Here is a 26,065-nt window from a genome sequence, read left to right on the forward strand (position 1 = left end):
GTTTAATGATCACTATGATTTGCTTAAGCCCCTCATGAAATCGGTTGCAACTCACTTAATGACCACCTACCAACGAAAATTCCAGTCCCATTTGTGATACATAAGTTGAGGACCACTTGTAGTCAGGAAGAAGCCAAAGTAACAAAGCAGAAAAGATAATATAATCAAGAAATTTAAGATGAAGGGAAAGAAGGAGTTAAAGCTACAAATGACAAATCATATATTTATCCATCTGATATCTGATAAAACCTAAAATCAGTCATGTTTTCCAAACAATTAAATTACAATATCCAAATCTTCCATTTGGTAGTTTTACAAACCAAGCAAGAATGCCAAGGAAAATCAAGTTGTGTTCTGGTGCTTTATTGACAATCACGACTGTATTGTAAGCAAGTAGAAACTGTATCAGCCACTGATAAGTATAACTTTCCATCTGGGCACGCACAAATTTCATAAAGTCCTTCAGAGCTCTCAGATTCTCCATTTGTTCCTTGAAGCAAATCTGGCAGTAGCAAATTTTGAGCATCAAAGATCTGCAAGGAAAAAGCACACAAATCTACTTTGTAGCTGTAGTGTTAACAGAGAGAACTCTTGCTGTGCAACATTTGCCAGGTTCAAATATCCAACTGTTTTCAAATATATCCCCGATAACAACTTCAGTCTAGAAAGGAGAGAGAAATGTTCAAAAACCACTGGTAGAATGGCCCCACTCTTTCCTTTAATTCATTACTGAGCAATTTAATGGAAGCTTTACTTACATTAAGACATATTCAATATGTCTTAATGAGCTAAAATAATTTTTTATATATAGCCTGGGAAACCACTCTGAAAGCATGTCAAATTGTTGGTGTAAATCTCCTTTAGGTGGTGCCCCAAACCTAGGAAAGTATTTCAACTTGATCCTTCAGTTAACCCCTAAGAAATGTGTTCCAAATTTTAAACATTTCAGCACGCTGCTGCTTTCATTTATTTAAAACATTAGGGCCCCCCATTTCTTCAAGGTGGCCAGAGACAAAAGAGGTATATTTTTTCCACCCTTTTTTTAGCCTGTGAACCACTGTTTGGGACAAGGTCTTCTATTTCAGCATATTAAGAAGACAAAGTTGTCTATTTTTAATCTGAAAGTCAATTATTACACTAATCAGCACGTTTTGTTGGCTGCATAATACTTCATACACATAGAAAGTTTCTATTACACATTTGTAATGCATTTCTAGTGCATCATCCAGGGGGCTTTTATTGGTAAAGCAGAGATTCTTTGGGGGGTCAGGGATATGGGATTTTAAGAAGATGATGCACAGTTTCATAGGTTGGCTACTGCAACAGGTGTCACTGGTTACAAAATATTAATTCACCAGAAAACAAATTGGTGAATTAGTTCCCCCTTAGTCTCCCAATCACCTTAATTTATTTCTGCCTTTTTAATTTTATCTCTCATTCAGCATTACCACAGCTTTATACTGCTCAATCAAATTGTGCAAAACAGGAATCTTTCACTGAAACTATCGATATACCTTCAAATTTCTCTGTGCAGGTAATGTAAGGATTTCTGAGACATGAAACAATTGGCAAAGTAAGGATTTTAACATCGGAAATTAATAACACTAAATATAGAACACTGCATTTAAGGAAAAAAAAACCTTTGAATACTAAGTTTCCTTCCCCACCCCCACCCCCAGCATTTTGTTAACATTGATAATATGCTAAGAACATTTTAAGCCTTTATATAAATTTTATATTTCTAGAGGATCAAATAACCTTTGTCACAAATCTGAACTTTTCAAGGTCAGTAGTAGTCTTTATTTACTGAAACTAAAACTGATTGTTTGACTCATGTAGCAATCACTCCCCTTGAATACCAAGTGTAAATAGGAAATGTATTGATGTTAAATAAATCTTTAGCATCTCACCATCCCATTGGTACTATGGAATGCGATATCCAAATGAGAGAGTCCGATAAGGTCTCCCTTTTCTGCTTTGATGTGAATTCCTCTCGGAGCATTCATGGTGAGAGATCGGGTTGGTGATTCAAGTCTGAAACCAATCATAAGAAGAGTTACCTTAACATTACAAAAACGTATCCTCTTATTTCAAAAGATGCATGTCTCTTCAAACAATCACTGCGTTTTTATAATAACGTCTTCAAAGTGATTCTGGAGGGAGATTTCCCCAATGTGATGTCATCCTGCCATCTTAAATTCTTATTTAATTTAATTTAATTTAATTAATTCAATTTATATGCCGCCCCTCTCCGAAGACTCAATTTTACTTATGGTAAAATTATAATCTCTATACTAATTTTCCTAGGAGAATTACTTCTTAAGAAGTTCTGCAAGCTTGATCTATATCATCTTCTGTGTATAGCAGCAATTCTCAACCTGAGCAACTTTTAGATGTGTGGATTTCAATTCCCAGAATTCCCCAACCAGCTAGTCTATAGCATGGCAGCTTAATCATCTGGCTTGACTGAATAACTCTATGATTGCAAACATCCCTTTTTAGAAACTAGACTCAAATTACATAATTTGCTATAATGAGACGAGAGGTGCAGCCTCTGTAGACTTGTATGTATATTTGGAAGCAGTGAAAGCCCCTCTTTGAGTAGCTGGCGCTAAAAATCAGGTATTCCAATTTTCCATTAAATTGGAAAGTACACCAGCCGTGTTAATGTTATTATGCAAATGACACAAACTGCATCATTCACTTTACATCCTTTTACAGATTTGACAAACTATGTAAATACAACAGGAATGTTACTAACTTGCATCTGATGTCTGTCACACTGAAGTAATTATTAAGCTTTTAAAACCTACCCTGCAAATTAATTCACAAATTCTTAAACCTCAAATGTCAAGTAAAGCTATTTGTTATTTTTTTAGAAATCATTTAGACAATAGTCATTACAACATGTAATGCCACAAGAGGCTAGAAAAGAACTGCAAAAGTATGTTTTCTGGGTTGTTTGAAAACTTAAATGCAATGAAGTTGTTCACAATCCAGCTTTTGCCCAGTGGATTTCTATGGGAGAGTTAATACCTGTATATATTTTAAGAAAATAACACAACACGTGAATTTCTGGAGGTGACTTGCTTTTACACACCAGTTTGATTTGCTTTTTAATACAGGAACGTTACCAAAAACAAATGGATGTTTTGTCTGGATGGAACAATTTTTCAAGATAGCACTATTTTCTTTTTTCAATTGGCAAACAACAAGCAACCGCACAGCCAACCAGAGACAGTACCGACCCTCAACCAACCCACGCAGCCCCTCACCAGCAGTTCACCTCCCAATGATCCTGACCTGATGTAATCTCCTTATCACAAGATACATCACAAGACTCACTGATGATTCCCAGCTGACCCTCACTTGACACACCCATTAGGGTGAAATGCACTTACCTTCGCTACTGGATCGCAAATGTGAGAGAGCTCGCGCGCGCCTCCTCCACACATGCATTCTGCGCATGTGCAGAGGGTCAAAAACGGGACTTGATGACGTCCAGGTGGGTGGGCGGAGCCTCCTGCCACTGGCCCTACCAGATCACGAGCCAGATAGATCTGGCTGGATTTCACCACTGACACCCTGTTCTGCCCCAGCTACGGACCCCAAAGAATACAGCACACACAAAGTTTGTACAAAACTTAATTTACTAAAATAACTCAGTTTTTTTCAAAACAAAGGCTGTTAATAAACTTTCTTAACAGCCTACAAGAAACCAAAGATAAAGTAATCACAATCTTACTAAGGTTGGAAGAAAGCCCAGAAGCAATTTTGCAGAGAATCCAGGTGCGAAGTAGAGTGAACTAAAGTTGTTCCCTACAACTTGCTTCAGTTGGCGTTCCTCCTTAAATAGGCTAAAGGAGTGGCCAATTAGCCCCAAGCCTTACTCTCGAGGAGACCTCCTCCTGAGGAGCCACTCCTGCCTTTTGGCAGCTCTGCGCACCCATGCATCGAGAAAGGCTCCTCCTCTTCGTCCTCTTCACTTAAAGGAGCTTCTGGAGGTTCTGAAGGCCCTGGCTGAATCCCCACTTCTGGCACCACATCTTCTCCAGCCTCCTCATTGTCTGACTCGAGTGCCAGCTGCACAGGCTGCTGGCGCAGCACTACACCAGCCTCCTCGCTGTCAGAATCAGCTACAATCTGCACAGGCCGCTGATGGGCCACAACACACCCATACCTGAAGCCTTTATAAACAGAAGAACACCGACACTGAAGATACTACCTAGCCTGGTAATCAAACGTTCTGAAACGTTCTGAAAGGAACCCAAAAGCTCAGAGAACAAACCTTCATCCTCATCCTACATCTGAACTACAGATATTCACACTATTGCACAAACAACAAGCTTGAACTGAAGGAAAAAGATAAGACATTTGAATCTTAGAAAATATGGACTAAGTATGGAATAGAAATGATACTGATGTATCTTCATCCAGGGGCCCCACAATTTCCAACACTGGAGATTCATTGTTTATATTTACCTGCTGTTTCATGGAATCAACTGCTTTAAAACTTACAAGAAGTTATAAACAATCATTCACACCCATTCTGTACTTTGGCATTAGTTTTAATATAACACCATGTTTTAAATACTTGTTTTAAATAAAATAAAATGTTCTAGTCATCTGGTTCCTTAGCAATCTTCAATTAACTGGTTCTACTGGTTCAGGGTTGGATATCTGACTTTATTCTTTTGAGCATTTCTAATTTCAGCACTGTATGTATATACATATTTTACCATGTTTATATATTTTCTTGTTACCATTTCTTGCATATGATTTTATTTCTGCAAACTGCTTTGAGAAAGGTTTTGCCCTAAAGGAAGTTCAAAATTATATATATATATATACAAGGAAAAGCAAGACTATCTGAAGGCTTCCCTAATAAGGCATACATGCACACACATAGATCAGGTTTTGGTTTAGTTTATGTATAAAACCGTGATGGCGAATCTATGGCGCGCATGCCAGAGGTGGCACACAACACCCTCTCTGTGGGCACATGAGCCGTCGCCCCAGTTCAGCTCCGCTGTGCATACACAGGTGCGCATGCACAGGGGCCGCGCGCGCATTGCATTTGGGGGGTTGCATTTGCACGCGCACTTTGGGCACTCAGTCCAGAAAAGGTTAGCTATCACTGGTATAAAACAATACATTCTAACTTTTTAAGTAAATAAAGATTAGAAGGAATACAAGTAATCCTTAACTGTATAGCCACAATTGGGACAATTCTATTGCTAAGCAAGAGAGTTTGTTAAGTGAGTCACGTCCGATTTTATGAGTTTTTTGCCACTGTTGTTAAGGGAATTACTGCAGTTGTTAAATAAATCATGGTCATTAAATGAATCTTGCTTACCCCATTGATTTTGCTTCTCAGAAGCTGGCTAAGCTGGTTGCAAATGGTGATTACATGACCCTGGGATATGGGATATATATACGTCAAGCACCTGAATTCTGATCACATGACCATGGGGATACTGCAGCTGTTGTAAGTGCGAGGATTGGTCATAAATCTCTTTTTTCAGTGCTATTGTAACTTTGAATGGTCATTAAATGAACGGTTGTAAACCAAAGACTTCCTGTATGAGATTAATATACCACCATCTATATTTAAAGCATTTACACCATGGATGCCTTCACAGTATGCATGCTTTTCTGTAATTCAGTGCAAGAGATCAGGGGTGGGCTTCAAAAATTTTAGCAAGGGGTTCTCTGCCCAGTTGCTGGGTGGGCATGGCCATGGTGGGAGTGGCCTAGTCAACCTCCTGCACCAAGGGGGGGGGTTGTTTTTGCCCTCCCCGGGCTCCGGAGGCTTTCCTTGAGCCTCCAGGAGGGCGAAAATGGCCTTCCCAGGCTCCAGAGGCCCTCTGGAAGACGGAAATGAGCCCATTTCTGGCCTTCTTGAACTTCCGGTAGGCCCATTTTTCACCCTCCCCGAGCCTCCATGTGTGCCCTGCACTTACCTGCATCCAAAACGGGCCTCGTGGGGACTCCTGGGAGGGGCGGGATGGCGTCGGCATGGCCAGCCAGGAGTGGGATTTGGGGGTTCTCCGAACTGCACAGAATCTTAGCTAGAGGTTCCCCCGAACCCCTGTGAACCCCCAGCAGCCCACCCCTGCAAGTGATCCCTCAGAATTTAGCAGTGTCTGGTGGCACTACATTCTCATATTGCTTCTTTAGCGGTCTTACTATACAATATGAAGGGGGAAGGTGAATCTTAACAATAGGATTATTTTATCAATATTGACCATCCTTGCCAATATTAAAGTTCTCAAAATTACTGATATTCTTTTTCTTGGAATTTTGAATACTGTACTGTATATATGGCTAAATGAGTTTATAAATCCTATTATCTGTGATATTACATAGCTATTAAGGTTTTTTTTAAAAAAAATTAATGAGTGGTGTGGTGACCTAGTGATGAAAATGCTTGACTACCATTTGGGAGGTTGAGAGTTCGATCCTAGCAGCAGATATTCTTTCCTAGAGTGCAAAGAAAAAATATCTGCTGTGAACTCCGTGTGGTGTCAGGAAGGGTATCTGGCCAGTAAATGCTCAGCCCCAGTCGCCCTGATTCTACCCCGAATTAAGGGATTACAGGGTCATAAAAGGGAGTTTTTTACTTAGATTTTAAATTTTCAATAACTAATGGGGTCATGTGGAATTTGATTCCTTGCTTCTCCCGAGTACTCCTTTTCCTATTGGGTTCTTCTTCAGAATATTACTGATTACTTATCTTATTGCTCTACAAGTTTAGCGTTACTGAGGATTACAGCAAAAAAAACACCCCAAAATAAATAATAAACGTTTACTCATTTTGGAGAGATATTCTTACTTAAGTGTTAGATTTTTGACATCATCTCCCACACCTTGAACAAGTGGTGTTTCTACAGAATGTTCGCAAAGGGCACCTTCTGGACCTGAAGCAGAAAAAAACAAATGATTATCACTTTTAAATGTCGAATTAAGTGCATTACTAGTGGAAAACAAGTTTTTTGTAACTACCCAACAAAATATCCAAAGCTAATTTAAAGCACATACCCTGTTTCCCCGAAAATAAAACATCCCCTGATAACAAGCCCTATCGGGCTTTTGAGCACATGCACTAAAATAAGCCTCCCCCCCGAAAATAAGCCCTCCCCAAAAATATTTAAACGCAGAGCTGGAAATCTGGTAAGATGGCAAGAGGAGCCTCATATTGCTCCACGTGCCCCAAAATAATAAGACCTCCCCGAAAATAAGGCCAAGCACTTATTTCGGGGTTCAAAAAAATATAAGACAGGGTCTTATTTTCAGGGAAACATCATACTATCTTTTAAGCATCTAAGATTCCTCCATATTTTGAGTACTCTGATATTTGGGCTGGTTTAAATATTTGGGATTCTAATGTAACAATGTGCACACTTCAGCCTATCACTCTGTTGAGGGCCCAATATGGTATGATCCCTTATTAAGAAGCTGTAAGAGGATTTTTTTTCATGAATTCTCTCCATAATTTGACAATGGTGCATTTCATTCCCCAATCCTCAGAAGCCAATTTGCAAGTAAGTAAATACAGTTTTAGAAGTAAGATACGAAAGGTGATAAAAATCTCACTCTCAAAAATCTGTTTGGTTCATAGATAAAAGCTAGTTTCCAAGCCAAAGAAAAACTGTTGTGCAGTATTGTCAGATCCAAAGATCTCATAGGTCTTTCACACTAGGTCATTCAATATGTTGCACAACATAATTCAATGTGGCGCTTCACTCATCAGCCAAATCAATGATTTTACAACTTCAGTATTCAACTGAGCAATGTTGCCTAATTTTGACTGATAACTACATCCACATCACATTATTTTCTTAGCAACATTGAGAATTGCTATAGAAATGCTCACTATATCTTTGTTCTGGGAAGTTTTTTCAGATGTTCCAGTGTTGCCAGTGATTTTCCAGCCAAGGATTAACCAGATCTGGCCATGTTTAATTGATTTTTTTAAAGATGCTGCCTAGCATCTAGCTAAAAATGAATTACAAGTAAAAAATAATAATTACCAATTAATCAAAATATTTTTAGACCTCAATGTAAAACACAATTTTGAAGATGTTTAATGTAACATTAGCTAAAAATATCACTAATAAAATATTCAATGTTCTCTTAAATTCATTAATATAACAAATTACTGTTATTTATATAACAAATTTCAGATTACAGTCTTTATCTTTACAATAACATTTTTTTTTGTAGTTTTAGACTTGCAGACAAACCTGTGACTCGAAGTTTCTCTGTACCAATTACAGTGTCATCATCATTCACAGTAAAAAGAGGTTTTTCATCAAGATTCACAGAGTTGATCTGAAATTGTTGATTATGAAACTGTACCATATCCGGATCTAAAAAAGACAAAACATTATAAAATGGATTTTCTTTGTTCATGTTTTAAAAATACATACCTCTGTAGACATCCTCAATAGTGCAATATATAATATAATTGGGATGTTAAATTTGTAAGCTTATGCTCAGTAACTTGTGAGTAAGACTCATTACATTGACTAGTTGATATATATATTGAACCACAGTCAGGGGTGAAATCCAGGAGGTCCTGACAGGTTCTGGAGAACCGGTAGCGAAAATTTTGAGCAGTTCAGAGAACCGGCAAATGCCATCTCTGGCTGGTCTCAGAGTGGGGTGAGAATGGAGATTTTGTGATATCCTTCCCCCAGGAGTGGGGAAGAAATGGGGATTTTGCAGTATCCTTCCCCTGCCACACCTACCAAGCCACGCCCACCAAGCCACGCCCACAGAACCGGTAGTAAAAAATTTGGATTTCACCACTGAATACAGTGCAAGATTAGATCTGGTTATGTTCTCTTTTTCTGGTTGCTTTGATCAGAAAAAGCAGAGTGTTAGAACCCAAATGGAAAGAAATAGATATCAGCATGCAAAAATATAAACATAGCTCTTTGTGAATATATACAATGTGGACAAACTAAGCTAAATTAAAATTCCAGATCTGATATAACTTGAAATCCTTAATATGCAGTATCTTTAATCCAAATGGCTGTTTTTTGAATGATGAATATATCTATATCTAATTGATATTTTTATAATTTACATAAATTGGATATTAGTATCTTCCCAGGAACTAAACCACTAAACAGATTTATAAATGAAGGCAAATTATTCACATGTTAATTTTTTGATAATGACATAAAATTATTTTTCTTTATTTCAGGTATTTGACTAGCCAGGGCAATTGGCATATCTTTATCAGATATTATATCAGATCATAAATATATATCAGATATTGTACAGGATCATACAAAGATACACATTCATTTCTTTGGATATAAAACTTTCAAAATCCAAACTAAAGCAAAATATATTACACCTACCTACGCTTAATCTGCCTGTGACATTTCCATCACTATTGCGTGCATTCAAAGTCACATTATGAGAAGATTGCAAAAGTAAGGATGAATCCTAGCATTAAGAGAAAAAAGAATGTAAATGTTTAAGACATTTGGATAGACTTTACTGAAAAATAACAAACACATTCATTCTTTTCCCACTCTTACGATGATATATAATATATATCTTACATAACTTACAATGATATATGATATGATGTATGGTATGGTATGGTATGGTATGGGATGGGATGGGATGGTAATGATAGGATGGGATGAGATGGGATAGGGTAGGTTAGGTTAGGTTAGGGTAGGGTAGGGTAGGGTAGGGTAGGTTATTTATTTATTTATTTATTTATTTATTTATTTATTTATTTATTTATTTTTATCATACTTATATGCCGCCCTTCTCCCGAAGGACTCGGGGCGGCTCACAACAATAAAACAACAAGACAGTAAAATGAATACTAAAATAATCCAATTAAAATCCTCGACCGTTAAAAACTAAAACCCCCAACATATCAGGAGATTTGTTGAAAAAGCCACGTCTTCAGGTCACCATGGAAAGAGCGGAGGTCGGGGGGGGGGGCGTGGTGGCGCAGTGGTTAGTGTGCAGTATTGCAGGCTACTTCTGCTGACTGCCTACTGCCTGCAATTTGGCAGTTCAATTCTCACCAGGCTCAAGATTGACTCAGCCTTCCATCCTTCCAAGGTTGGTAAAATGAGGACCCAGATTGTTGGGGGCAATATGCTGATTCTGTAAACCATTTAGAGAGGGCTGGAAAGCACTATGAAGCGGGATATAAGTCTAAGTGCTATTGCTATTGCTATTGCGATAGGATAGGATAGGATAGGATAGGATAGGATAGGATAGGATAGGATAGGATAGGATAGGATAGGATAGGATAGGATAGGATTGTTAATTGTTAATTCCTTACAGTGCTTGACTTTATTCTTTTGTGTACTGTAGTTTCTCTTTTTTAATTTTCCTAGATTTCATTTCTGCATAGTTCTTAACACTATTTTAATATCCTCTACCAGGGAATTCTGAGCATTTCAACGGAGCAAGGGCACTTCTAAAATTAAGCTGATGCCTAATGTCTGTGAAATCTATTCTTCTGCAGAAAATCTAGTCTTTGCAGGGCCTAAGAAATACTCACTACCATCCTACATTTTTGCTCTGCCTTACGGACATGGAGCAGAGATCTTGTGGGAAGAGAAAGAATGCTGGCATCTGAATGCACATTGTGTATATCCTGTTTGAATTATTTGTGGCAATGCCCCTACCTACATTTTACTTCTTTTACATAAGTGCCACTTCAGTTACTGCCAGTGTTATCATACCTCATGGCTCACTGTAGCATAACTCTTGATCACAGCTCTTATTTAATCACCAAGTGTATGTTTGGATGTCACACCAATTTTGTATCTACATTTACTTCACCTGTCACCATGGTTCTATTAAAAAAAAACCTGCTGAATTTAATCTAAATGTTCCACAAATCCAATCATTAGTAAATATAAGGCCCAAGTAAATCATCCCTGATTTGATTTGAATTAGATATCTGAGAGTCAGCAAAAACATAACTCCATTTGGGTTTAAAATTCAAGTTTCAGTAACATATCATTTCAATTTTAATCCCTTTGATATTTGATTTGAAAAATAGTTCCCCCTATCTATTGTAATGGAAAAGTATCAACATGCCCATAGTAGCTTAATGTTTTGGGCAAAATGGGATAGGAAGAGCAGAACTCCTGTGAAAGGCACAAGCTTTTTAAGCTTCAGCTGAAGACCTTCAAAACTATCACAACAATATTTTTTTTGAAATATCTTTCTGCACTTTTTTTCACGCAGATGTAGCAGGTTCAACCTGTCTTAAATCTAAAATTTACAAGACAACCATCCATCCTGTTGCACTGTATGGCAATGAATGCTAGGCAGCAATAACACGGACTGAAAGCTATTTCCATGGTATGGAAATGCGAATGCTTTGTTGGATATCAGGTATCTCCCTTCTTGACCACATCACAAATGACACCATTCAATAACATTTTGGTGTGGCACCAATTATAGAGAAGATGAGAGAAGACCAGCTTCGCTGATATGGACATGTCCAGAGAGCAGCACCTTCCACTGTGGCCAAGACTGCCCACCAACTATAAGTCAATGGCCAGCAACCTCGCGGGTGTTCAAAACAGAGATGGCAAGATACCATCAACAAAAATATGCAAGCTGCGGGCCTATGCCCTGGAGACGCAGTTGACCATGCAAAGTGGTGTTCAATAATCTGAAAAGTGGACCCTACACCTGCAGGAATATGCCAGGAAGAAAGGAGGAGGAGGAGGAGGAAGAGGAGGAGGAGGAGGAGGAGGAGGAGGAGGAGGAGGAGGAGGAGGAGAAGGAGAAGAAGAAGAAGAAGAAGAAGAAGAAGAAGAAGAAGAAGAAGAAGAAGAAGAAGAAGAAGAAGAAGAAGAAGAAGAAGAAGAAGAAGAAGAAGAAGAAGAAGAAGATCTAGTAGGTGTGAGGATAGTACAGGAAAATACAGCACTTTTCAAATGCTTGTGCAAAGAATTTCAATTGTGCTGAAGCAATGTGGAAACTGCCCTGTTCCAAATTCATTTTTAAAGAAATCTTCAAAGGGGAATATCTTGCTTTTCCATTTGCTGTCCTGGGGTGCTAGGCTTGAAATGACACTAAGAATGTCCACTGATTAACTTCCTGGATGTGATATGCTTTTCTGCCTTTGATCCCTGGGTTTTCTTGAATGCCAGGAGAATTGGAACATCCCCCGTTGATAAGCTTGGTCATTCCTGGGAAAGACTCCCTCAAGACTAGCAGGTCTCAGCTGTGTTAGGAAACGGCATTTTCTAAAAACAGTTAATTTGGACGAGAGCTTATAACTGTTAGCTTGGTATCCATTCACTTTTACTGACAGATGTAAACATACCCTAACAATGCAGAATTTAAATGTTAAGGTTTGATACATAAGTGCATTTTCATTTGATCAAAGAATACATACTGATTTGCCTCTCCCGAGAGAGCTAAGTTGAATGTTCAGTTGCGTTAGCACAGATGTGTAATATTCCATTAGCAGAAAACCAAAAACTTTAAGGTTGTGGTAAGATATGTTCAAGTAGCTGCAAACTGAGAAGATGAATGATGACTAGTTAAATTTTACCTTGGCAGCACAAAAGAGCTCTAAGGAATGATACAAAATGAAAAAAAAAAAAACATATTGACTAGCTATGCTACTGAATCAATTGGCATTCTTTGTGTATGTTTGTTGAAATGGAAAGAGAAATTACAGAACTGAATATTGCTGGAACAATACCAGAATCAGCAGGAAAAAAACATCAGATCTGTGCTGTGCTTCAAAGTAAACACCCCCAAGTATTTTCAGTCATGTGATATGTATTGCTGCTTTGAATCAGATCTTTGCTTCCATTTCAAAGCAAAACTGCTTTGTAGAGCCAATTTTATTGAAATTCTATCAAATCAAAACAGGCTCTGCATAACTCTAGTAAATATGACTTTTTTTCCAGAAACCACACATTTTTATGTGTATTTACTCAGAAATAAGCCTTGTTAAAATCAGTGGGATTTGTCTCCAAATAGCTGTGCATAACATTGTATTGTTACCTTTCTGGAGTGAATTTCTTTGACATATAATGGATATAAAAATTCAGACTCTCCTTCCAGACGAAGCCCATCACTATTAACCTGTAGGTATCCCATTCCAGTCTGCAAATGCAAAACACATTTTAAATATTAGTTGTGTTAGTCATTGTCAAATTCTTTTCAAAGAGGCCACATTGATCGTTTTCCAAATACTGTATGGTTTATTCAAGGCAGACATCCCTGATGAAAAAGAAATTCAGAAGATAAATATGTTATGGGTGGAAGAAAGGTGCTCAGAAAAATATCTTTTCATACAAGGTTTTGATAAAAGCCATTTGCAAGCATGCCCAACGAAGAGGAATTGCACTTATAAAAAGGTGTTGCACATAAGGACTTCTTCTCCAGTCCAGATACCAGCAATGTGTACCCAAGCCCTCTTCAAAAAGCTGTAATTCAAAGAAACAATATAATTTGCATGACAGCAAGGCTAGAAGTTGTCCATTTGCTCCTCTTCTCCTTTAGGAGTAACCATAAAGGTAAAGGTAAAGGTTCCCCTCGCACATATGTGCTAGTTGTTCCCGACTCTAGGGGGCGGTATTCATCTCTGTTTCAAAGCCGAAGAGCCAGCGCTGTCCGAAGACATCTCTGTGATCATGTGGCCAGCTTGGTTAAACACTAAAAGTGCACAGAATGCTGTTACCTTCCCACCAAAGGTGGTCCCTATTTTTCTACTTGCATTTTTTACATGCTTTTGAACTGCTAGGTTGGCAGAAGCTGGGACAAGTAACGGGAGCTCACCCCGTTACACGGCACTAGGGATTCGAACCACTGAACTGCCGACCTTCCGATCGACAAGCTCAGCGTCTTAGCCACTGAGCCACCGTGTCCCTTTTAGGAGTAACCATACATTATTATTATTTGAAATGGCTCCATATATTCATCATTGTTGGCATGCAACTAAATCTACATGGTATCTCTCCCATTTAGGATTTAGACATTTAAGCACTTCATTAATAGCAATTCATTAGATGAAACATCTCAGTAACGGACTCAGAAATGACAAAGTCACATAAGAATTAAAGAATAAATTTCAAATGATACCAGTCAATGAACACAATTCAAAGCATGTTAACACTACATTAAGTAAGGCTTACTCTAAAGTATATTTAAGACTGCATCTTGTGGCTGAGATTATATACTATACTAAGCGATGGTTTCTTTAATATGGGTTAACCCAGGGTGTCAAACTCCCGGCCCACAGGCCTGGCCACGCCCATGCCCAGTTTAGTGAAGGGGGAAAAAAGTCACAATATGTCACGTGATGCCGCCATGACGACACCAGTTTGACATCCCTGGGCTAACAAATCAAAATGATTGACTATGAGCAATACAGTGATTTCAAAAGTACACAGCTGGGGGAGGTTCATACATCAGACTAAAATAAAATTTAAAAAAACACATAAAGACTTGGTGTGATATAGAAACTCAGCTATTGAAATAAGATAAAAGCAGGGGAAAATATCACATTTGCTGCAAATAACTACTTTAAAACTAGGTATGGTATTTTTGTTGATTTTTATATAGGAATTCCCCAGGATCTGAAAATTATTTCCAAAATTCCTCTAGGGCAGTGATGGCTAACCTTTTTACCGTCACGTGCCAAAAGTGGGGGCAGCGGTGTGTGTGGGGGTCATGTGCGTGCCCACATCCATAATTCGATGCGCTGCACTCCTCCCCTGCTTTTGGCACGTGATGGCACAGTGGGCCCAGTAGGCCTGTTTTTTGCCCTCCCCAGGCTCCACAGCCTTTCTAGGAGCTTGGGGAGGGTGAAAATGGCCTCCCCCCCCGGAGGCCCTCTGGAGGCCGGAAACAGCCTATTTCCCAACTTCCGGTGCACGCCGGAGATGAGCTAGGGCAATGCTCACGTGCCCACCGATATAGCTCCGCGTGCCACCTGTGGCGTGCGTGCCATAGGTTCACCATCACGGCTCTAGGGTAAAGGATGTTTTACAGTGCAGAAAAAATCTTAGATGCAACAGTAAGAATATAAGCAAAAGCAACAGCAAAACCCCAATTAAAGGGGGAAAAAAACACTTACTGATGAAAACCACATTACTTTAAGAATCCAAATTGTCAGAGCAAGATTCACAACTAGGATGATGATCAAGAGGAGGAGAAATAAATAAAGGCAGCGTTTTCTCCAGCCATAAATGCCAACATTGTAGGCATACTGTGGGTCTGGTCTCTGTATGTCAGTACCTGGTGTTGCTGAAATATACTCTTCACGTACCATCTGCTACAGAAAAAAAAAATGGACATAATTAACCAAAAATAAATATTTCAAGCAGGGCATTCTACTTCAAGTTTAAAAATTGAACAACTAAATTAAAAGTAGATTTTTAAGAGCTAAGAATTTAGCACACTATGTTGTTCTGATGACCCCCCCCAAACAAAATAGTGAGGCATTGCTGATTAATAAAACACAAATTATATAATTTAATTTAATAATCGGTATCTTATTCTACAAGCGATTAAATATTTAAAATAAAGTATTTAAGGGCAAAGAAAAAAATTACAAATAATTCAGGCTGGGATGGAATAAAAAGCAACAAAAACTTGTTGAAAAGCAGATAAAATTTCATTTGAGTCAGGCTACAGATTGTCCTCACATTATGATGCTAACTGGACAGACAACTCTGACGATAAACTATGTGGTAGAAATGCCATGCGACTGCTCTGCTTAGCACTGGCCATTCCAGCAATCCCAGTTGCTGTAATTCAGTGAATCCCAATTGTTTAAAATTCACCCATTCTGATGCAAGTCATCCTTGGAAAAAGTAAGGGACTGCTTCGGCTCCAACTCCTCCCATCCACATGTATCCCCTTATCTCTCTTCTTTTTGCCACCTGCCTACCTGCTGCTCCCAACTACCACCACATCTGGCCCAGCCCACTACATCACACCACTACTGTACTGGCCAGAGCCTTCTTTTGCACTGATTTCTCTCAGGAAAAGAGAGAAAGGAGGCCCCATCTTGGGCCATCTGGGGCCTCCTTTCTCACATTGGGCAGGTCATTCTTTTGTGCACCAACTGGGACCTTCTTTTACTAAAGAAGAACCCAACCAACATGCAAAAGATGGTTGGTGTGTGTGAAAGCAGGCCTTGGCTGTGTGGCACAAAAGGAAAACTCTGGGTGGGGCACGGAGGTTCTGGCTGGTATACAAAAGGAGGCCCTAGATAGCACATGAGAGAAGCCCCAGCTGGGGGTCTGTGACTATTTGCCACGGCCAACTCACCACAGCTAACTCGCCACAGCCAACCTGCCACAGTCAATTTGCCACAGGACAACTTGCTGCGGGACAAGACCTACACTAATACCGAAGAAATGTTGGAATAGATTAAAGAAAGGATGCGAAAGGAGAGACAGAATGAAATGTGAATGGCAAAAATTAAAATAATTTTTATTTATTTTAAATAATTAAATAGAATTGTTAAATTGTCCCACGGCGAGTTGTACCGTGGTGAGTTGGTCATGGCGAGTTGTCCTGCAGCAAGTTGGCCATGACGACTTGGCTGTGGCAAGTTGTCCCATTCCCCCCAGCTGGCATGCAAGAGAAGGCCTTTGGCTGGTGCAAAAGATGGCGTGAGAAAAGGTCCCACCCAGTAGTGGTGCACACCTTGCTAGATGCAGTGGCAAACAAGTGAAGGGTGGCAGCAAGTAGGTGGGCAGCCAAAAGATGGTCGTAAGTGTGGGTAGGCCAGAGTGAGCCCAAAATTGTTCATGTGATCACAGGGGCACTATAATAGCTAGAATTTCAAGGACCGCTCATTAAGTTGTTCAATGCTGTCATAACTTCAAATAGTTGCCGAATAAATAGATGTTAAGCAAGGACTATTTGCACTGTCCTGGTGACAGCTTTAAAAAAGTCTGTGAAGTACAATATTTATTCTCTTATTTCTGTTATACATTTTCATTACAATACTAAATGTGACAAACTAGCTCTTCTGAAACATCCATAATGTTGGGAGAGATGGAAGGAAAGAGAAGAGGATTATCTACAGCAGGGGTGTCAAAGTTGCATCATCACGGCAGTGTCACGAGACATATCACGACTTTTTCCCCCCTTCGCTAAACTGGGCATGGCCGTGGCCAGCACGGGAGGCATCCAGTTTGCAGGCCGTGAGTTTGACACCCCTAATCTACTGCAAACTGGATGGACTCAATTATGGCTGTAATGGGAGCACCAGTGGAGGACCTGAAGGAACAATTTGGGGTCAGATCATCCTGGAGAAAATCTATCGATATGATCACTAAGAAGCCAATACCAACTTGATGGCAAATAACCAATCAATGATCCATCACATGCATATATATATATATCAAACCAATTAGAATGAAGAGGTGGGGCCATCCCAGCAAAGCAGACTACCAGCACCAGATTTGAAATAGTAACGGCAGTTGCTGCAGAAGACCACTTGCATAAGCCTGATGATGACAGATGAGATTCTGCCGAAACGTTGCCAAAGTGCTCTCAATCTTACATGGGAGAAGACCCGAATACAACAAGACTTGCATACCTGTATGCGTGAAAAATCGGCTTCGTGCTTCTAGGAGCAAATGCTCCTAGAAGCACGAAGCCAAAGACACCAGCCTCAAGATGACGAATGAGACTTCGTCGAAACGTTGCCAAGAAACCTCCAATTTTACGCGGTAGAAAACCCGAATAACCAAAGACCTACATACAAACACCCGCGAAAACCTCAGAAAACAAATATATATATAAAATCCATTTCTGTTTTTTAATTTCTATTGAATATTCTTAAAATTAGTAAACCGATTTATATTCACTGCTCTAATTAATATAGTCTCCTGGGAACAATATATTTTGATAAGAAGGAATCTACCTATTTGTGTCACTAGAACATAGAACCTGATTCTCAGAGTTGGGCATGCCATTTCTTAGGTAAAACATTAGGGCCACTGGTATACATATGTCTGAATTAAGCATCTATTTGGTGGCCAGGCATATTCAAGAATTATATGTCAGAAACTTATTGGGGCTGACTGGTATAAGTAGTTGGCCTTCCTAGGACCTGACAGATACAATATTAGATACAAATGATAATGGGTCAGAAATATTTGCTGGCATCAAGAGAAGAATCTATAGAAATAACTGCAGCAGTAAGTACTGCAAACCCAGTCCTAGATATTCAATTGACCTTTTACTGACAGTGTCCAAACAAAAATAAGTTATGGGGTAGCATTTTTAAAAATAAATCATTAGAAAAAAACCTAAATTATAAATTACTTCCCTATTACCCCAGTTGGTTCCAGATGAATTTAAGGAAATCTGGAAGGTGCCACATTAAGGGAAGTTTCTTTAGATTATTCGTAATGAATGCAGGAATTGTGATCCACTAATGAGAACAAGTTTCCTTAAGTTATAATATTAAAGTGCAACAAGTATTTGTGGGACTAAAACATAACTAATGCATCATGCAAGCTAGTTTACATGACTGACAAATAATACTTAGTCTCCATGAAAAGACAGCTGAAATTATATGATTATATACCCAAGCCCTTATATGGCAGAAGTATCCATTATTAAGTAACATGATCATTTTTTTCCATAAAAGATCAGCCTTGCAGTTGGAGCATAGGAAAAAAAACTGGAAACCAGCAAGAAAAAGAGGCAGCTCATTGCATTAAAAAAGCACACTATTCCCCCCAAAGAAATAACATTTTAAATTTTGATATTGCTTTGATATTTTGATATTTATTTCACTGCACATATGAAATGCCAAAGACACAAAGTTAGAGTCAGATGTTGCCACATTTACAGAGTTACTATAATCTAAATTACAAAAATAACTTGTGTATTGTGTTTCAAGTTAATATAATAACAATCTGATGGTAGGAAAAAAAAGATAGAACTGCAAGAATTATCATTTTTTTTTAAAAAAAACAGCCTATTAATCCTTTACATTAATTGTTTCATAATTTGTAACACCTAATGCAAATAAAGTTTGTCTAAAAGACTTACCTTGGAAGATTTTAGACAACAGCAAAAATTGCAGATCTAACTCAGATCGAACGCCTTCAGCCTGACAATGAATTTCTACACTTGTACCCACAGTGGAAAATATTTTAGGCGTGGCTGAACTTGTTTACATGTTTGGTCACATTTCACATTCCACCCCCTTTCACTAGCGGCACAGACAGGGCTAATTTTACTCTATGACAAACTAGCTGGTGCTGCATTAATGCTTTAGGAAGTGAAAGACTGAATATAATGTGTATTTTCAAAATAGCACACACCTCTTATTAGAATGTTACTCACACTACCCTGAAAGGGGGGGGGGAATCCTATCGAACTGTAAGTTATTTTTTTAAAAAGAAAGAAAACACTTAATTTTGCTCATATTCAGTTTATTGAAAAAAAAGTTCAGAGGTTGTTGTATACGTACAACAGCAGCACGCAACTTTTGGGGAAACAGAAACATGCAATTGATCTAGAACAGGGATGTCAAACTCCCGGCCTGAGGAGTATAATATATTTATTATTATTTATTATTCATATTTCTATGCTGCCCACTCTCCGAGGATTCTGGGCGGCTTACACCAAAGACAGTATACTAAATAGCATATTGCCCCCAACAATCTGGGTCCTCATTTTACCCACCTCGGAAGGATGGAAGGCTGAGTCAATCTTGAGCCGGTGAGATTTGATCCGCTGATTTGCTGAACTAGCAGTCAGCTGAAGTAGCTGCAGTACTGCTCCCTAACCACTGCGCCACCTCGGCTCTTATTGAATGCAATTACGCTACAACCATTATTTCCTAATGTTCCTGTTCTATTAAATTAATATTTATTAATAGTGAGAAACCTTCTCAATTTGGAGCAAGATACAAATGGCTGGGATAGGGGTTGCAAACATTTATTTATTGAAGAAACTCATATAATCTTTATTTAAGAAACCCAACTTTGACGGCTCACAAGAGTTATATAAAGCATCATTAAAACACAATAAAAGGAAGGGAGGGAAGGAGGGAGGGAGGGAGGGAAGGAAGGAAGGAAGGAAGGAAGGAAGGAAGGAAGGAAAGAAGGAAGGAAGGAAGGAAGGAAGGAAGGAAGGAAGGTGTGCACAGCTATCAAGCCGCCTTGAGTCTTCGGAGAAAGGCAGCATACAAGTTGAACAAATAAATAATAAATAAATAAATAAATTTAAGTACAAATTTTCCTTCACTCACAAACATGTACAGTATATACACAGAGAGACAAAATGATCTTAGCTTTCTCCCCTTTCTCTAAGCCAGGAGTGGGAATCTTTCAGTGGCAGGCCAGGATATCCATTTTGGGTGGTGACTGAGGCTGTAATAATTGGGTAGATAATATAAAGTGGATAAAACCAAGATTTTCTGTGGGGTTTTGCCTGGAAAGGCTGTTGGGGGTGGAGGCGAAGTTTGTGAGTTTTTCTATGAACCAATACTACAAAGGTTTTCACACAGTGAATCACACCTCCAAATGTCAGGTTACTAAGTCTAATCTTTAGCAATAACTATAATAAAAATAGCTTCAGGGGCTGCAAAAACAGACTTCAGCATTTTTAAGGACGACATTGGAAACACAAGAATCATTCCTTCTCAACAATTCATTACTTTTCTACTCCCATTAGCAGCAGGAAAATTATAGTGTGATTTGCTCCAACAATTGGTAGGCTGACTGATGAGACCTCTTTTCTGCTATTAAGGATATGCAACAAAGAAGATTTATTCCTGCCAATTCTATTATCTTTTTGTTTATATATCTCTAATTGCTGGCAACTAAACAGGGTGCACCTTCCTACAATCAGAGTGGCATATTGTATCTCCGTATGAAAGAATCTAGCCCTATAAATATATCCCAAATTACAGAACAACAATAAGTCTCAACAATTGTCTTTCAACGGTACAGATAGTCTTTGAATTACGACCAGTGGTGGGATTCAAATAATTTAACAACTGGTTTGCCCAGGGTCAGGTTGGCTGTCATGGGAGGCATGGCCCACCCTCGTCCTCCAGCTCCGCCACACATGCGGGATCAGCCTCCCACGATGGCCAACCTGACTCTGGGCAAATTGGTTAAATTACACCCCCTTCCCCGCCCCCCCTCCCCACTATCAAAGTGGATCCTGGGCACTGTGCTGCAATGGAGAAACAGGCAACAGAGCGGCCGGCATGAGGGAAGGAGGAGGAGCAGGGAGAAGAAAGAGGGAAAGCGTCCTTCTCCTTCCCTTGCGCCAGCTGCTCCGTTGCCCGTTTCTCCATTGCGGTGCAGAGAGAAAACCAGGAAACAACTAATGACTTAATAGCAGTCTATTAACACCCTAACAATTAAAAGCCACACAAAACTAAGCACCATATAAATACAATGTGTAGACCAACCCAGTGCACACATTTTGGAGAGAGAGAAGTTCCCTAAGGATGGGCTCCAGGAGCACAAGCCAGAAAGCTTGGAAAAAGAATAAACCATTTGGCCCCATGATAGACTGAAATTAGATCCCGAAACACTGCTTAATAATGAATTTTCCAGTTCCTATTGGGGTTATAGATCAAAGACTACCTGTAACTAAACTGAATTTTAAAAATCTCCACTTATGAGAAGAAGAGTCAGCACAATATTATGTTATATTGGAAATAAAAGCAATTTTAAATGAAAAACTACTTGCACTCAATAAATAACTAATTTTATTCGAAAGGAATAGGCTAATAAAAATTACTCAGTCTCCTCATTCTATGCCAGTGACCCAAACTTTACATATTTGGAAATCCTGAAAAGAGAAGGAATTTAAAATACACTTTTAATCACATTAGCTAAAATGTTCAATGGACAAAAATAAAGAAAAATGCTTAGACATTGCTAAATGAGTTCTGGATAACTGGAAAACTCACTCAGTATTTTATGAGCTTTAATCTTGCCCTAATATGGATATTAAAAAGGACTGTTATATTTCTGCTAAGTAACACATTGGCTTCTCCTAGATTAACAGTTTGAATTGCCTAGTCAACTTAAAGTATTTTTGTTTAGTGATATAGTTTATATATCACTAAAATGTATTTTCTATAATAAAAAAACAAGATCAGAGTACAGAATCATTCTCAAATGCCTACATATTTTCATCTGAAGAAAAATGGTGAAAGGTAGTGTGAAATGAAAGATGTCACAAATCTACATGCATGTCAATATTATGAAAAGAGCTGAAAAGAGGAAATGCAATACAACACAGCCAATGCAAGGAAACACAATTTAAATAGGTCAAAATAGGATGCCAGTCCTGATGCATTTTATTTCCTTTTCATTGAGAATAGAGAGAAAGAAAAATAAAAGCAAAGTCACTATAAATGGACATGTTTTTTTTTAAAAAAAGCATAAAAGCTGCACCCTACTTTTCACTCTCTTGGTATTAGAGGTGAAGAGACACAAGTGATTCCTCTACATTTCTACTTGACTCCCAAAGGCTCTCAAGAGTGAGCAAATCTGTAGCTCCTGTTTGGTGGTCCTGTAGCTCCATTTAGTAGCCCTTGAAACTGACTATAAAGATATCACTAAAATTGGATATTGTGATGCTGGGAGTAGATTTTTGAGAGTCTCTTGGGCTGCAAGGAAATTAAATCAGTCAGTCCTGGAGGAAATCAGACCTGACTGTTTGGAAGGACAGATACTGAAGCTGAAATTCTTTGGTCATCTAATGCAGTGGTCCCCAACCCCCGGTCCGCGGACCGGTGCCGGGCCGTGGAGTACCTGGCACCGGGCCGCACAGCGGCTGGGGGACATGAACGCTGCAGCGCAAAGGCTCCTGGGCCGTGCGCAATGGGCCGTGCGCAAAAGCTCCTGGGCCGTGCCCCCATCCCTGCGCGCACTCAGCGGGCCGCGGCGATAAAAAGGTTGGGGACCACTGATCTAATGAGGCTAGAGTACTCCTTGCAAAAGACCCTGAGGTTGGGAAAGATTGAAGGCAAAAGAAGAAAGGGACAGCAGAGGATGAGATGATTAGATAGTGTCATCAATGCAATGGGCATGAGTTTGGACAGATTCTGGAAGACAGTGGAGGACAGGGAGGCCTGGCATGTTGTGGTCCATGGACTTGTGAAGAGTTGGACACGACTCACTGAATAATAACAATAAAATTGGGTAGCAAATTGGGGTAGAGCAGCAGCCCGCAACCTTTTGGGCACCTGGGATCAGTTCCATGGAGAGAAGTTTTTCTGTGGACCAGAGGGGGCGTGGTTTCACAAAGCCGCGGATGGGGCTTTGCTTCTTTGCACAGCCCACTTTCTGGCGTGCCACAGCCACATGCTGGTCCACAGACCAGGGGTTGGGGACCTCTGGGGTAAAGCATGAAAATTGAATTCCCCTGCCCACTCCTCACTTCCTCCTGGACAGGAAAATGTGTTAGAAGGTTGCTGTTTTTTTTTAAAAAAAGTGGCACTTGGCTGCAGTTTGGGAGAAGGGCTTCCATCTTCACAGCAGCCTCTCAAGAAAACTCCAAAATGTACAAAACAATCCCCTATTTAGGTCAGTAAACCACTACCATAAACATAATTCAAAACTATCTTGTCATTAACTGCAATTTACAGTTACATTTCAACTTAGGGCTTGATATTTATTTATTTATTAAATTTGTTTGCCACCCATCTCACTGCGAGGTGATCACCTAGCATCCTAGACATAGATATGTAGTTTCCACAGAAGCAACTTAGAAATGATTTGCCCTTACCTTCTTCCTGGTTTTTCTCAAGCTACTTCACAGCCCTGGCATTTAGTCTACCATTCAAGTTATAATTAGATCTGTGCTTGCTCAGTATTTTCAGGATCAATTAGGTGCTACCATTTGCTCTGGGATTTATAAGCATATGTTCCTTTAAAGATGAAAAGTAATGGGCATTGCTTATCACAGCACAATTGTAGTATGATATTTTTAAGGAGACTAAAATACTTAGAAAAAGGAAATATTACATTTCCATAGACACTCGGCACAGGGAATAGTCATAGAACCAGATGCGAGGGCTTGGCCTAAGAGAACTGGCCACAGAATTGACCAACAGGTTTGGCAGAAGATGATTTGTTAAACGAGGAGCAGAATCATTTTAACTTTTGGAGCTCCTTGGACGAAAGGAATAAAAATGTAGAAATATTTTTGATACATTAAGCTGGAGCAAAGTTGTACATACCACCTTAATGAAGAAGGATAAGTACAAAGACTGGAAATGAGTTGGAGTACATCAATGTTCCCAAAATCTGGAACCAGCTTTTTTGAGTTGAAGAGCAGCCAGGAATAGAGAAGATCGCGCTGGAGAGGTGGAGCATCTACAATCTATCGCTTTGTAAAGTGTTAATAAGGCCACACCTGGAATACTGCATCCAGTTTTGGTCACCACATTACAAAAAAAGATTTTGAAACTTTGGAAAAAGTACAGAGAAGAGCAACTAAGATGAATAAAGGCCTGGAGACAAAAACATATGGAGAATGGTTGCAGGATTTTGGGTTTGTCTAGTTTAGAGAAAAGAAGGGGGGGGGGCACGATAGCAGAATTCCAATATTTGAGAAGTTACCACAAAGAGGAGGGGGTCAACCTATTTACCAAAGCACCTGTAGGCAGGACAAGAAACAATGGAGGAAACCAGACGCAATCTGGAACTAAGGAGAAACTTCCTAACAGTGAGGACAATTAACCAGTGGAACAGAAGTTGCCTTCAGGAAGTTGTGGATGCTTCATCACTGGAGGTTCTTAAGAAGAGACTGGACAGTCCCCTGTCTGAAATGGTACAGGGTCTCCTGCTTGAGGAGGGGGATGGACTAGAACAGGGGTTAAAGTCCACAAGTCTTAAAGTTGCCAAGGTTGGAGACCCCTGGACTAGAAGACATCTAGCTCTATTCTGATTGATTGATTGATTGATTGATGTCTCCAGAGGTACAGCATTAGATGTTAACTCTCCTAAATCCCACCGCATCCTCAACCAGGAATCCACGACTTCTCCGCTCTCCTTCAACCCTAAAACTCCCTTATTCCGAGCAAGCCTCCTTAGTGTATTTACTCCTCAATAAGTCCCGCAGGAAAGTCAAAGGTGGCAGAAAGGACCGGGTTTTACCTGCTCTTCCCACCAGCGTCCTCCTCAGGCGGGCTGAACGAGGGTGAGAGGAGTCATCGCATCTCCCTTCTTCGCCGGGCGAGACTGTCGAGCGCGCCCAGGATCACCAGCCTTCCTCCGCCGGCGGTTCCTCCCCTTCCTTCCCTCGCAGCCCTCGCAAACGAGCTCGGCCAGCGACAACCGCGGCTTTTTCGCCTTCTCGGCGCAGCTTCGCGCATCGCGTAGGAGGGAAACGCCCCTTCAGCGCCCGCTATTCACCGTTTGGAGAACAGCAGGCGCCGGTTTCTGTTGCCCCGCTGTTCCCTCAGCCTGCGAAGTCCGGACGCTTCGCTGCGCGCAAAGCGCGCGTCTTTCTTGCTTGCTTGCTCGCTCGCCTGTAAAAAAAAAAAGAAGAAGAAGCGCCGCTAGTGGTTTGGCCAACGCAGCCAGCGGCTCTCTGAAGAAAATTCACCTCTTCTTAACAATCCCAAAGGTACTTTTTCAAAAGGCAACTGCGTTTTGTTTTTTCTTGAAGACGTTTCGCTTCTCATCCAAGAAGCTTCTTCAGTTCTGGCTCGGAAGAAGCTTCTTCTGAAAAAACAAAACCCAGTTGCCTTTTGATCAAGCACCTTTGGGCTAACCACGACCTGGATGACTGGAGAATCTCCATAGACAAGTCCTTTAACCGGTTGCTCACATATGGTGGCTTTTTGCTGACCAACAGCAAAGAATCTGGCGGTGTTTCCTGTAACCTGCCATTCTCTTTGTAAGTTGAACTTACTGGAAAGAAATTGTTTCTGTATTAATTTTAAAGAGCCTGGATAGCTCAACAGACAGAACTCTGTAATTTAAGACCAGCTGTCTGCAATTAAAGTAAGATCGAATCCCGCCAGACTCAAGGTTGACTCAGCCTGCCGTCCTTTCTAAGGTAGGTAAATTGAGGACCC

At 39.9% G+C, this 26,065-nt stretch overlaps 1 protein-coding gene across 4 annotated transcripts; it reads right to left on the reverse strand.

Moving 5' to 3' along the window:
• Positions 1-347: 347 nt before the first annotated feature.
• Positions 348-25,267, reverse strand: SGCG (sarcoglycan gamma). Of its 4 annotated transcripts, none has more exons than XM_070943909.1 (8): positions 25,140-25,267; positions 15,107-15,301; positions 13,030-13,131; positions 9,375-9,462; positions 8,247-8,372; positions 6,836-6,920; positions 1,911-2,034; positions 348-533 (listed from the first exon to the last, which is right to left on the reverse strand). In XM_070943909.1, exons 2-8 carry the CDS (start codon positions 15,299-15,301, stop codon positions 363-365), a joined length of 891 nt encoding a protein of 296 aa, XP_070800010.1. In that variant the 5' UTR covers positions 25,140-25,267; the 3' UTR covers positions 348-362. The 4 variants fall into 4 exon arrangements, with proteins under 4 accessions (XP_070800010.1, XP_070800007.1, XP_070800006.1 ...); XM_070943906.1 differs by having other exon boundaries at positions 15,107-15,304; XM_070943905.1 differs by lacking the exon at positions 25,140-25,267 and adding an exon at positions 19,054-19,147 and having other exon boundaries at positions 15,107-15,304.
• Between the last annotated feature and the right edge of the window lie 798 nt (positions 25,268-26,065).

Source organism: Pituophis catenifer, unplaced genomic scaffold, assembly GCF_029215685.1.
Source record: "Pituophis catenifer annectens isolate HBS135680 unplaced genomic scaffold, rPitCat1.0.hap2 SCAF_4, whole genome shotgun sequence".
Lineage (NCBI taxonomy): Eukaryota > Metazoa > Chordata > Lepidosauria > Squamata > Colubridae > Pituophis > Pituophis catenifer.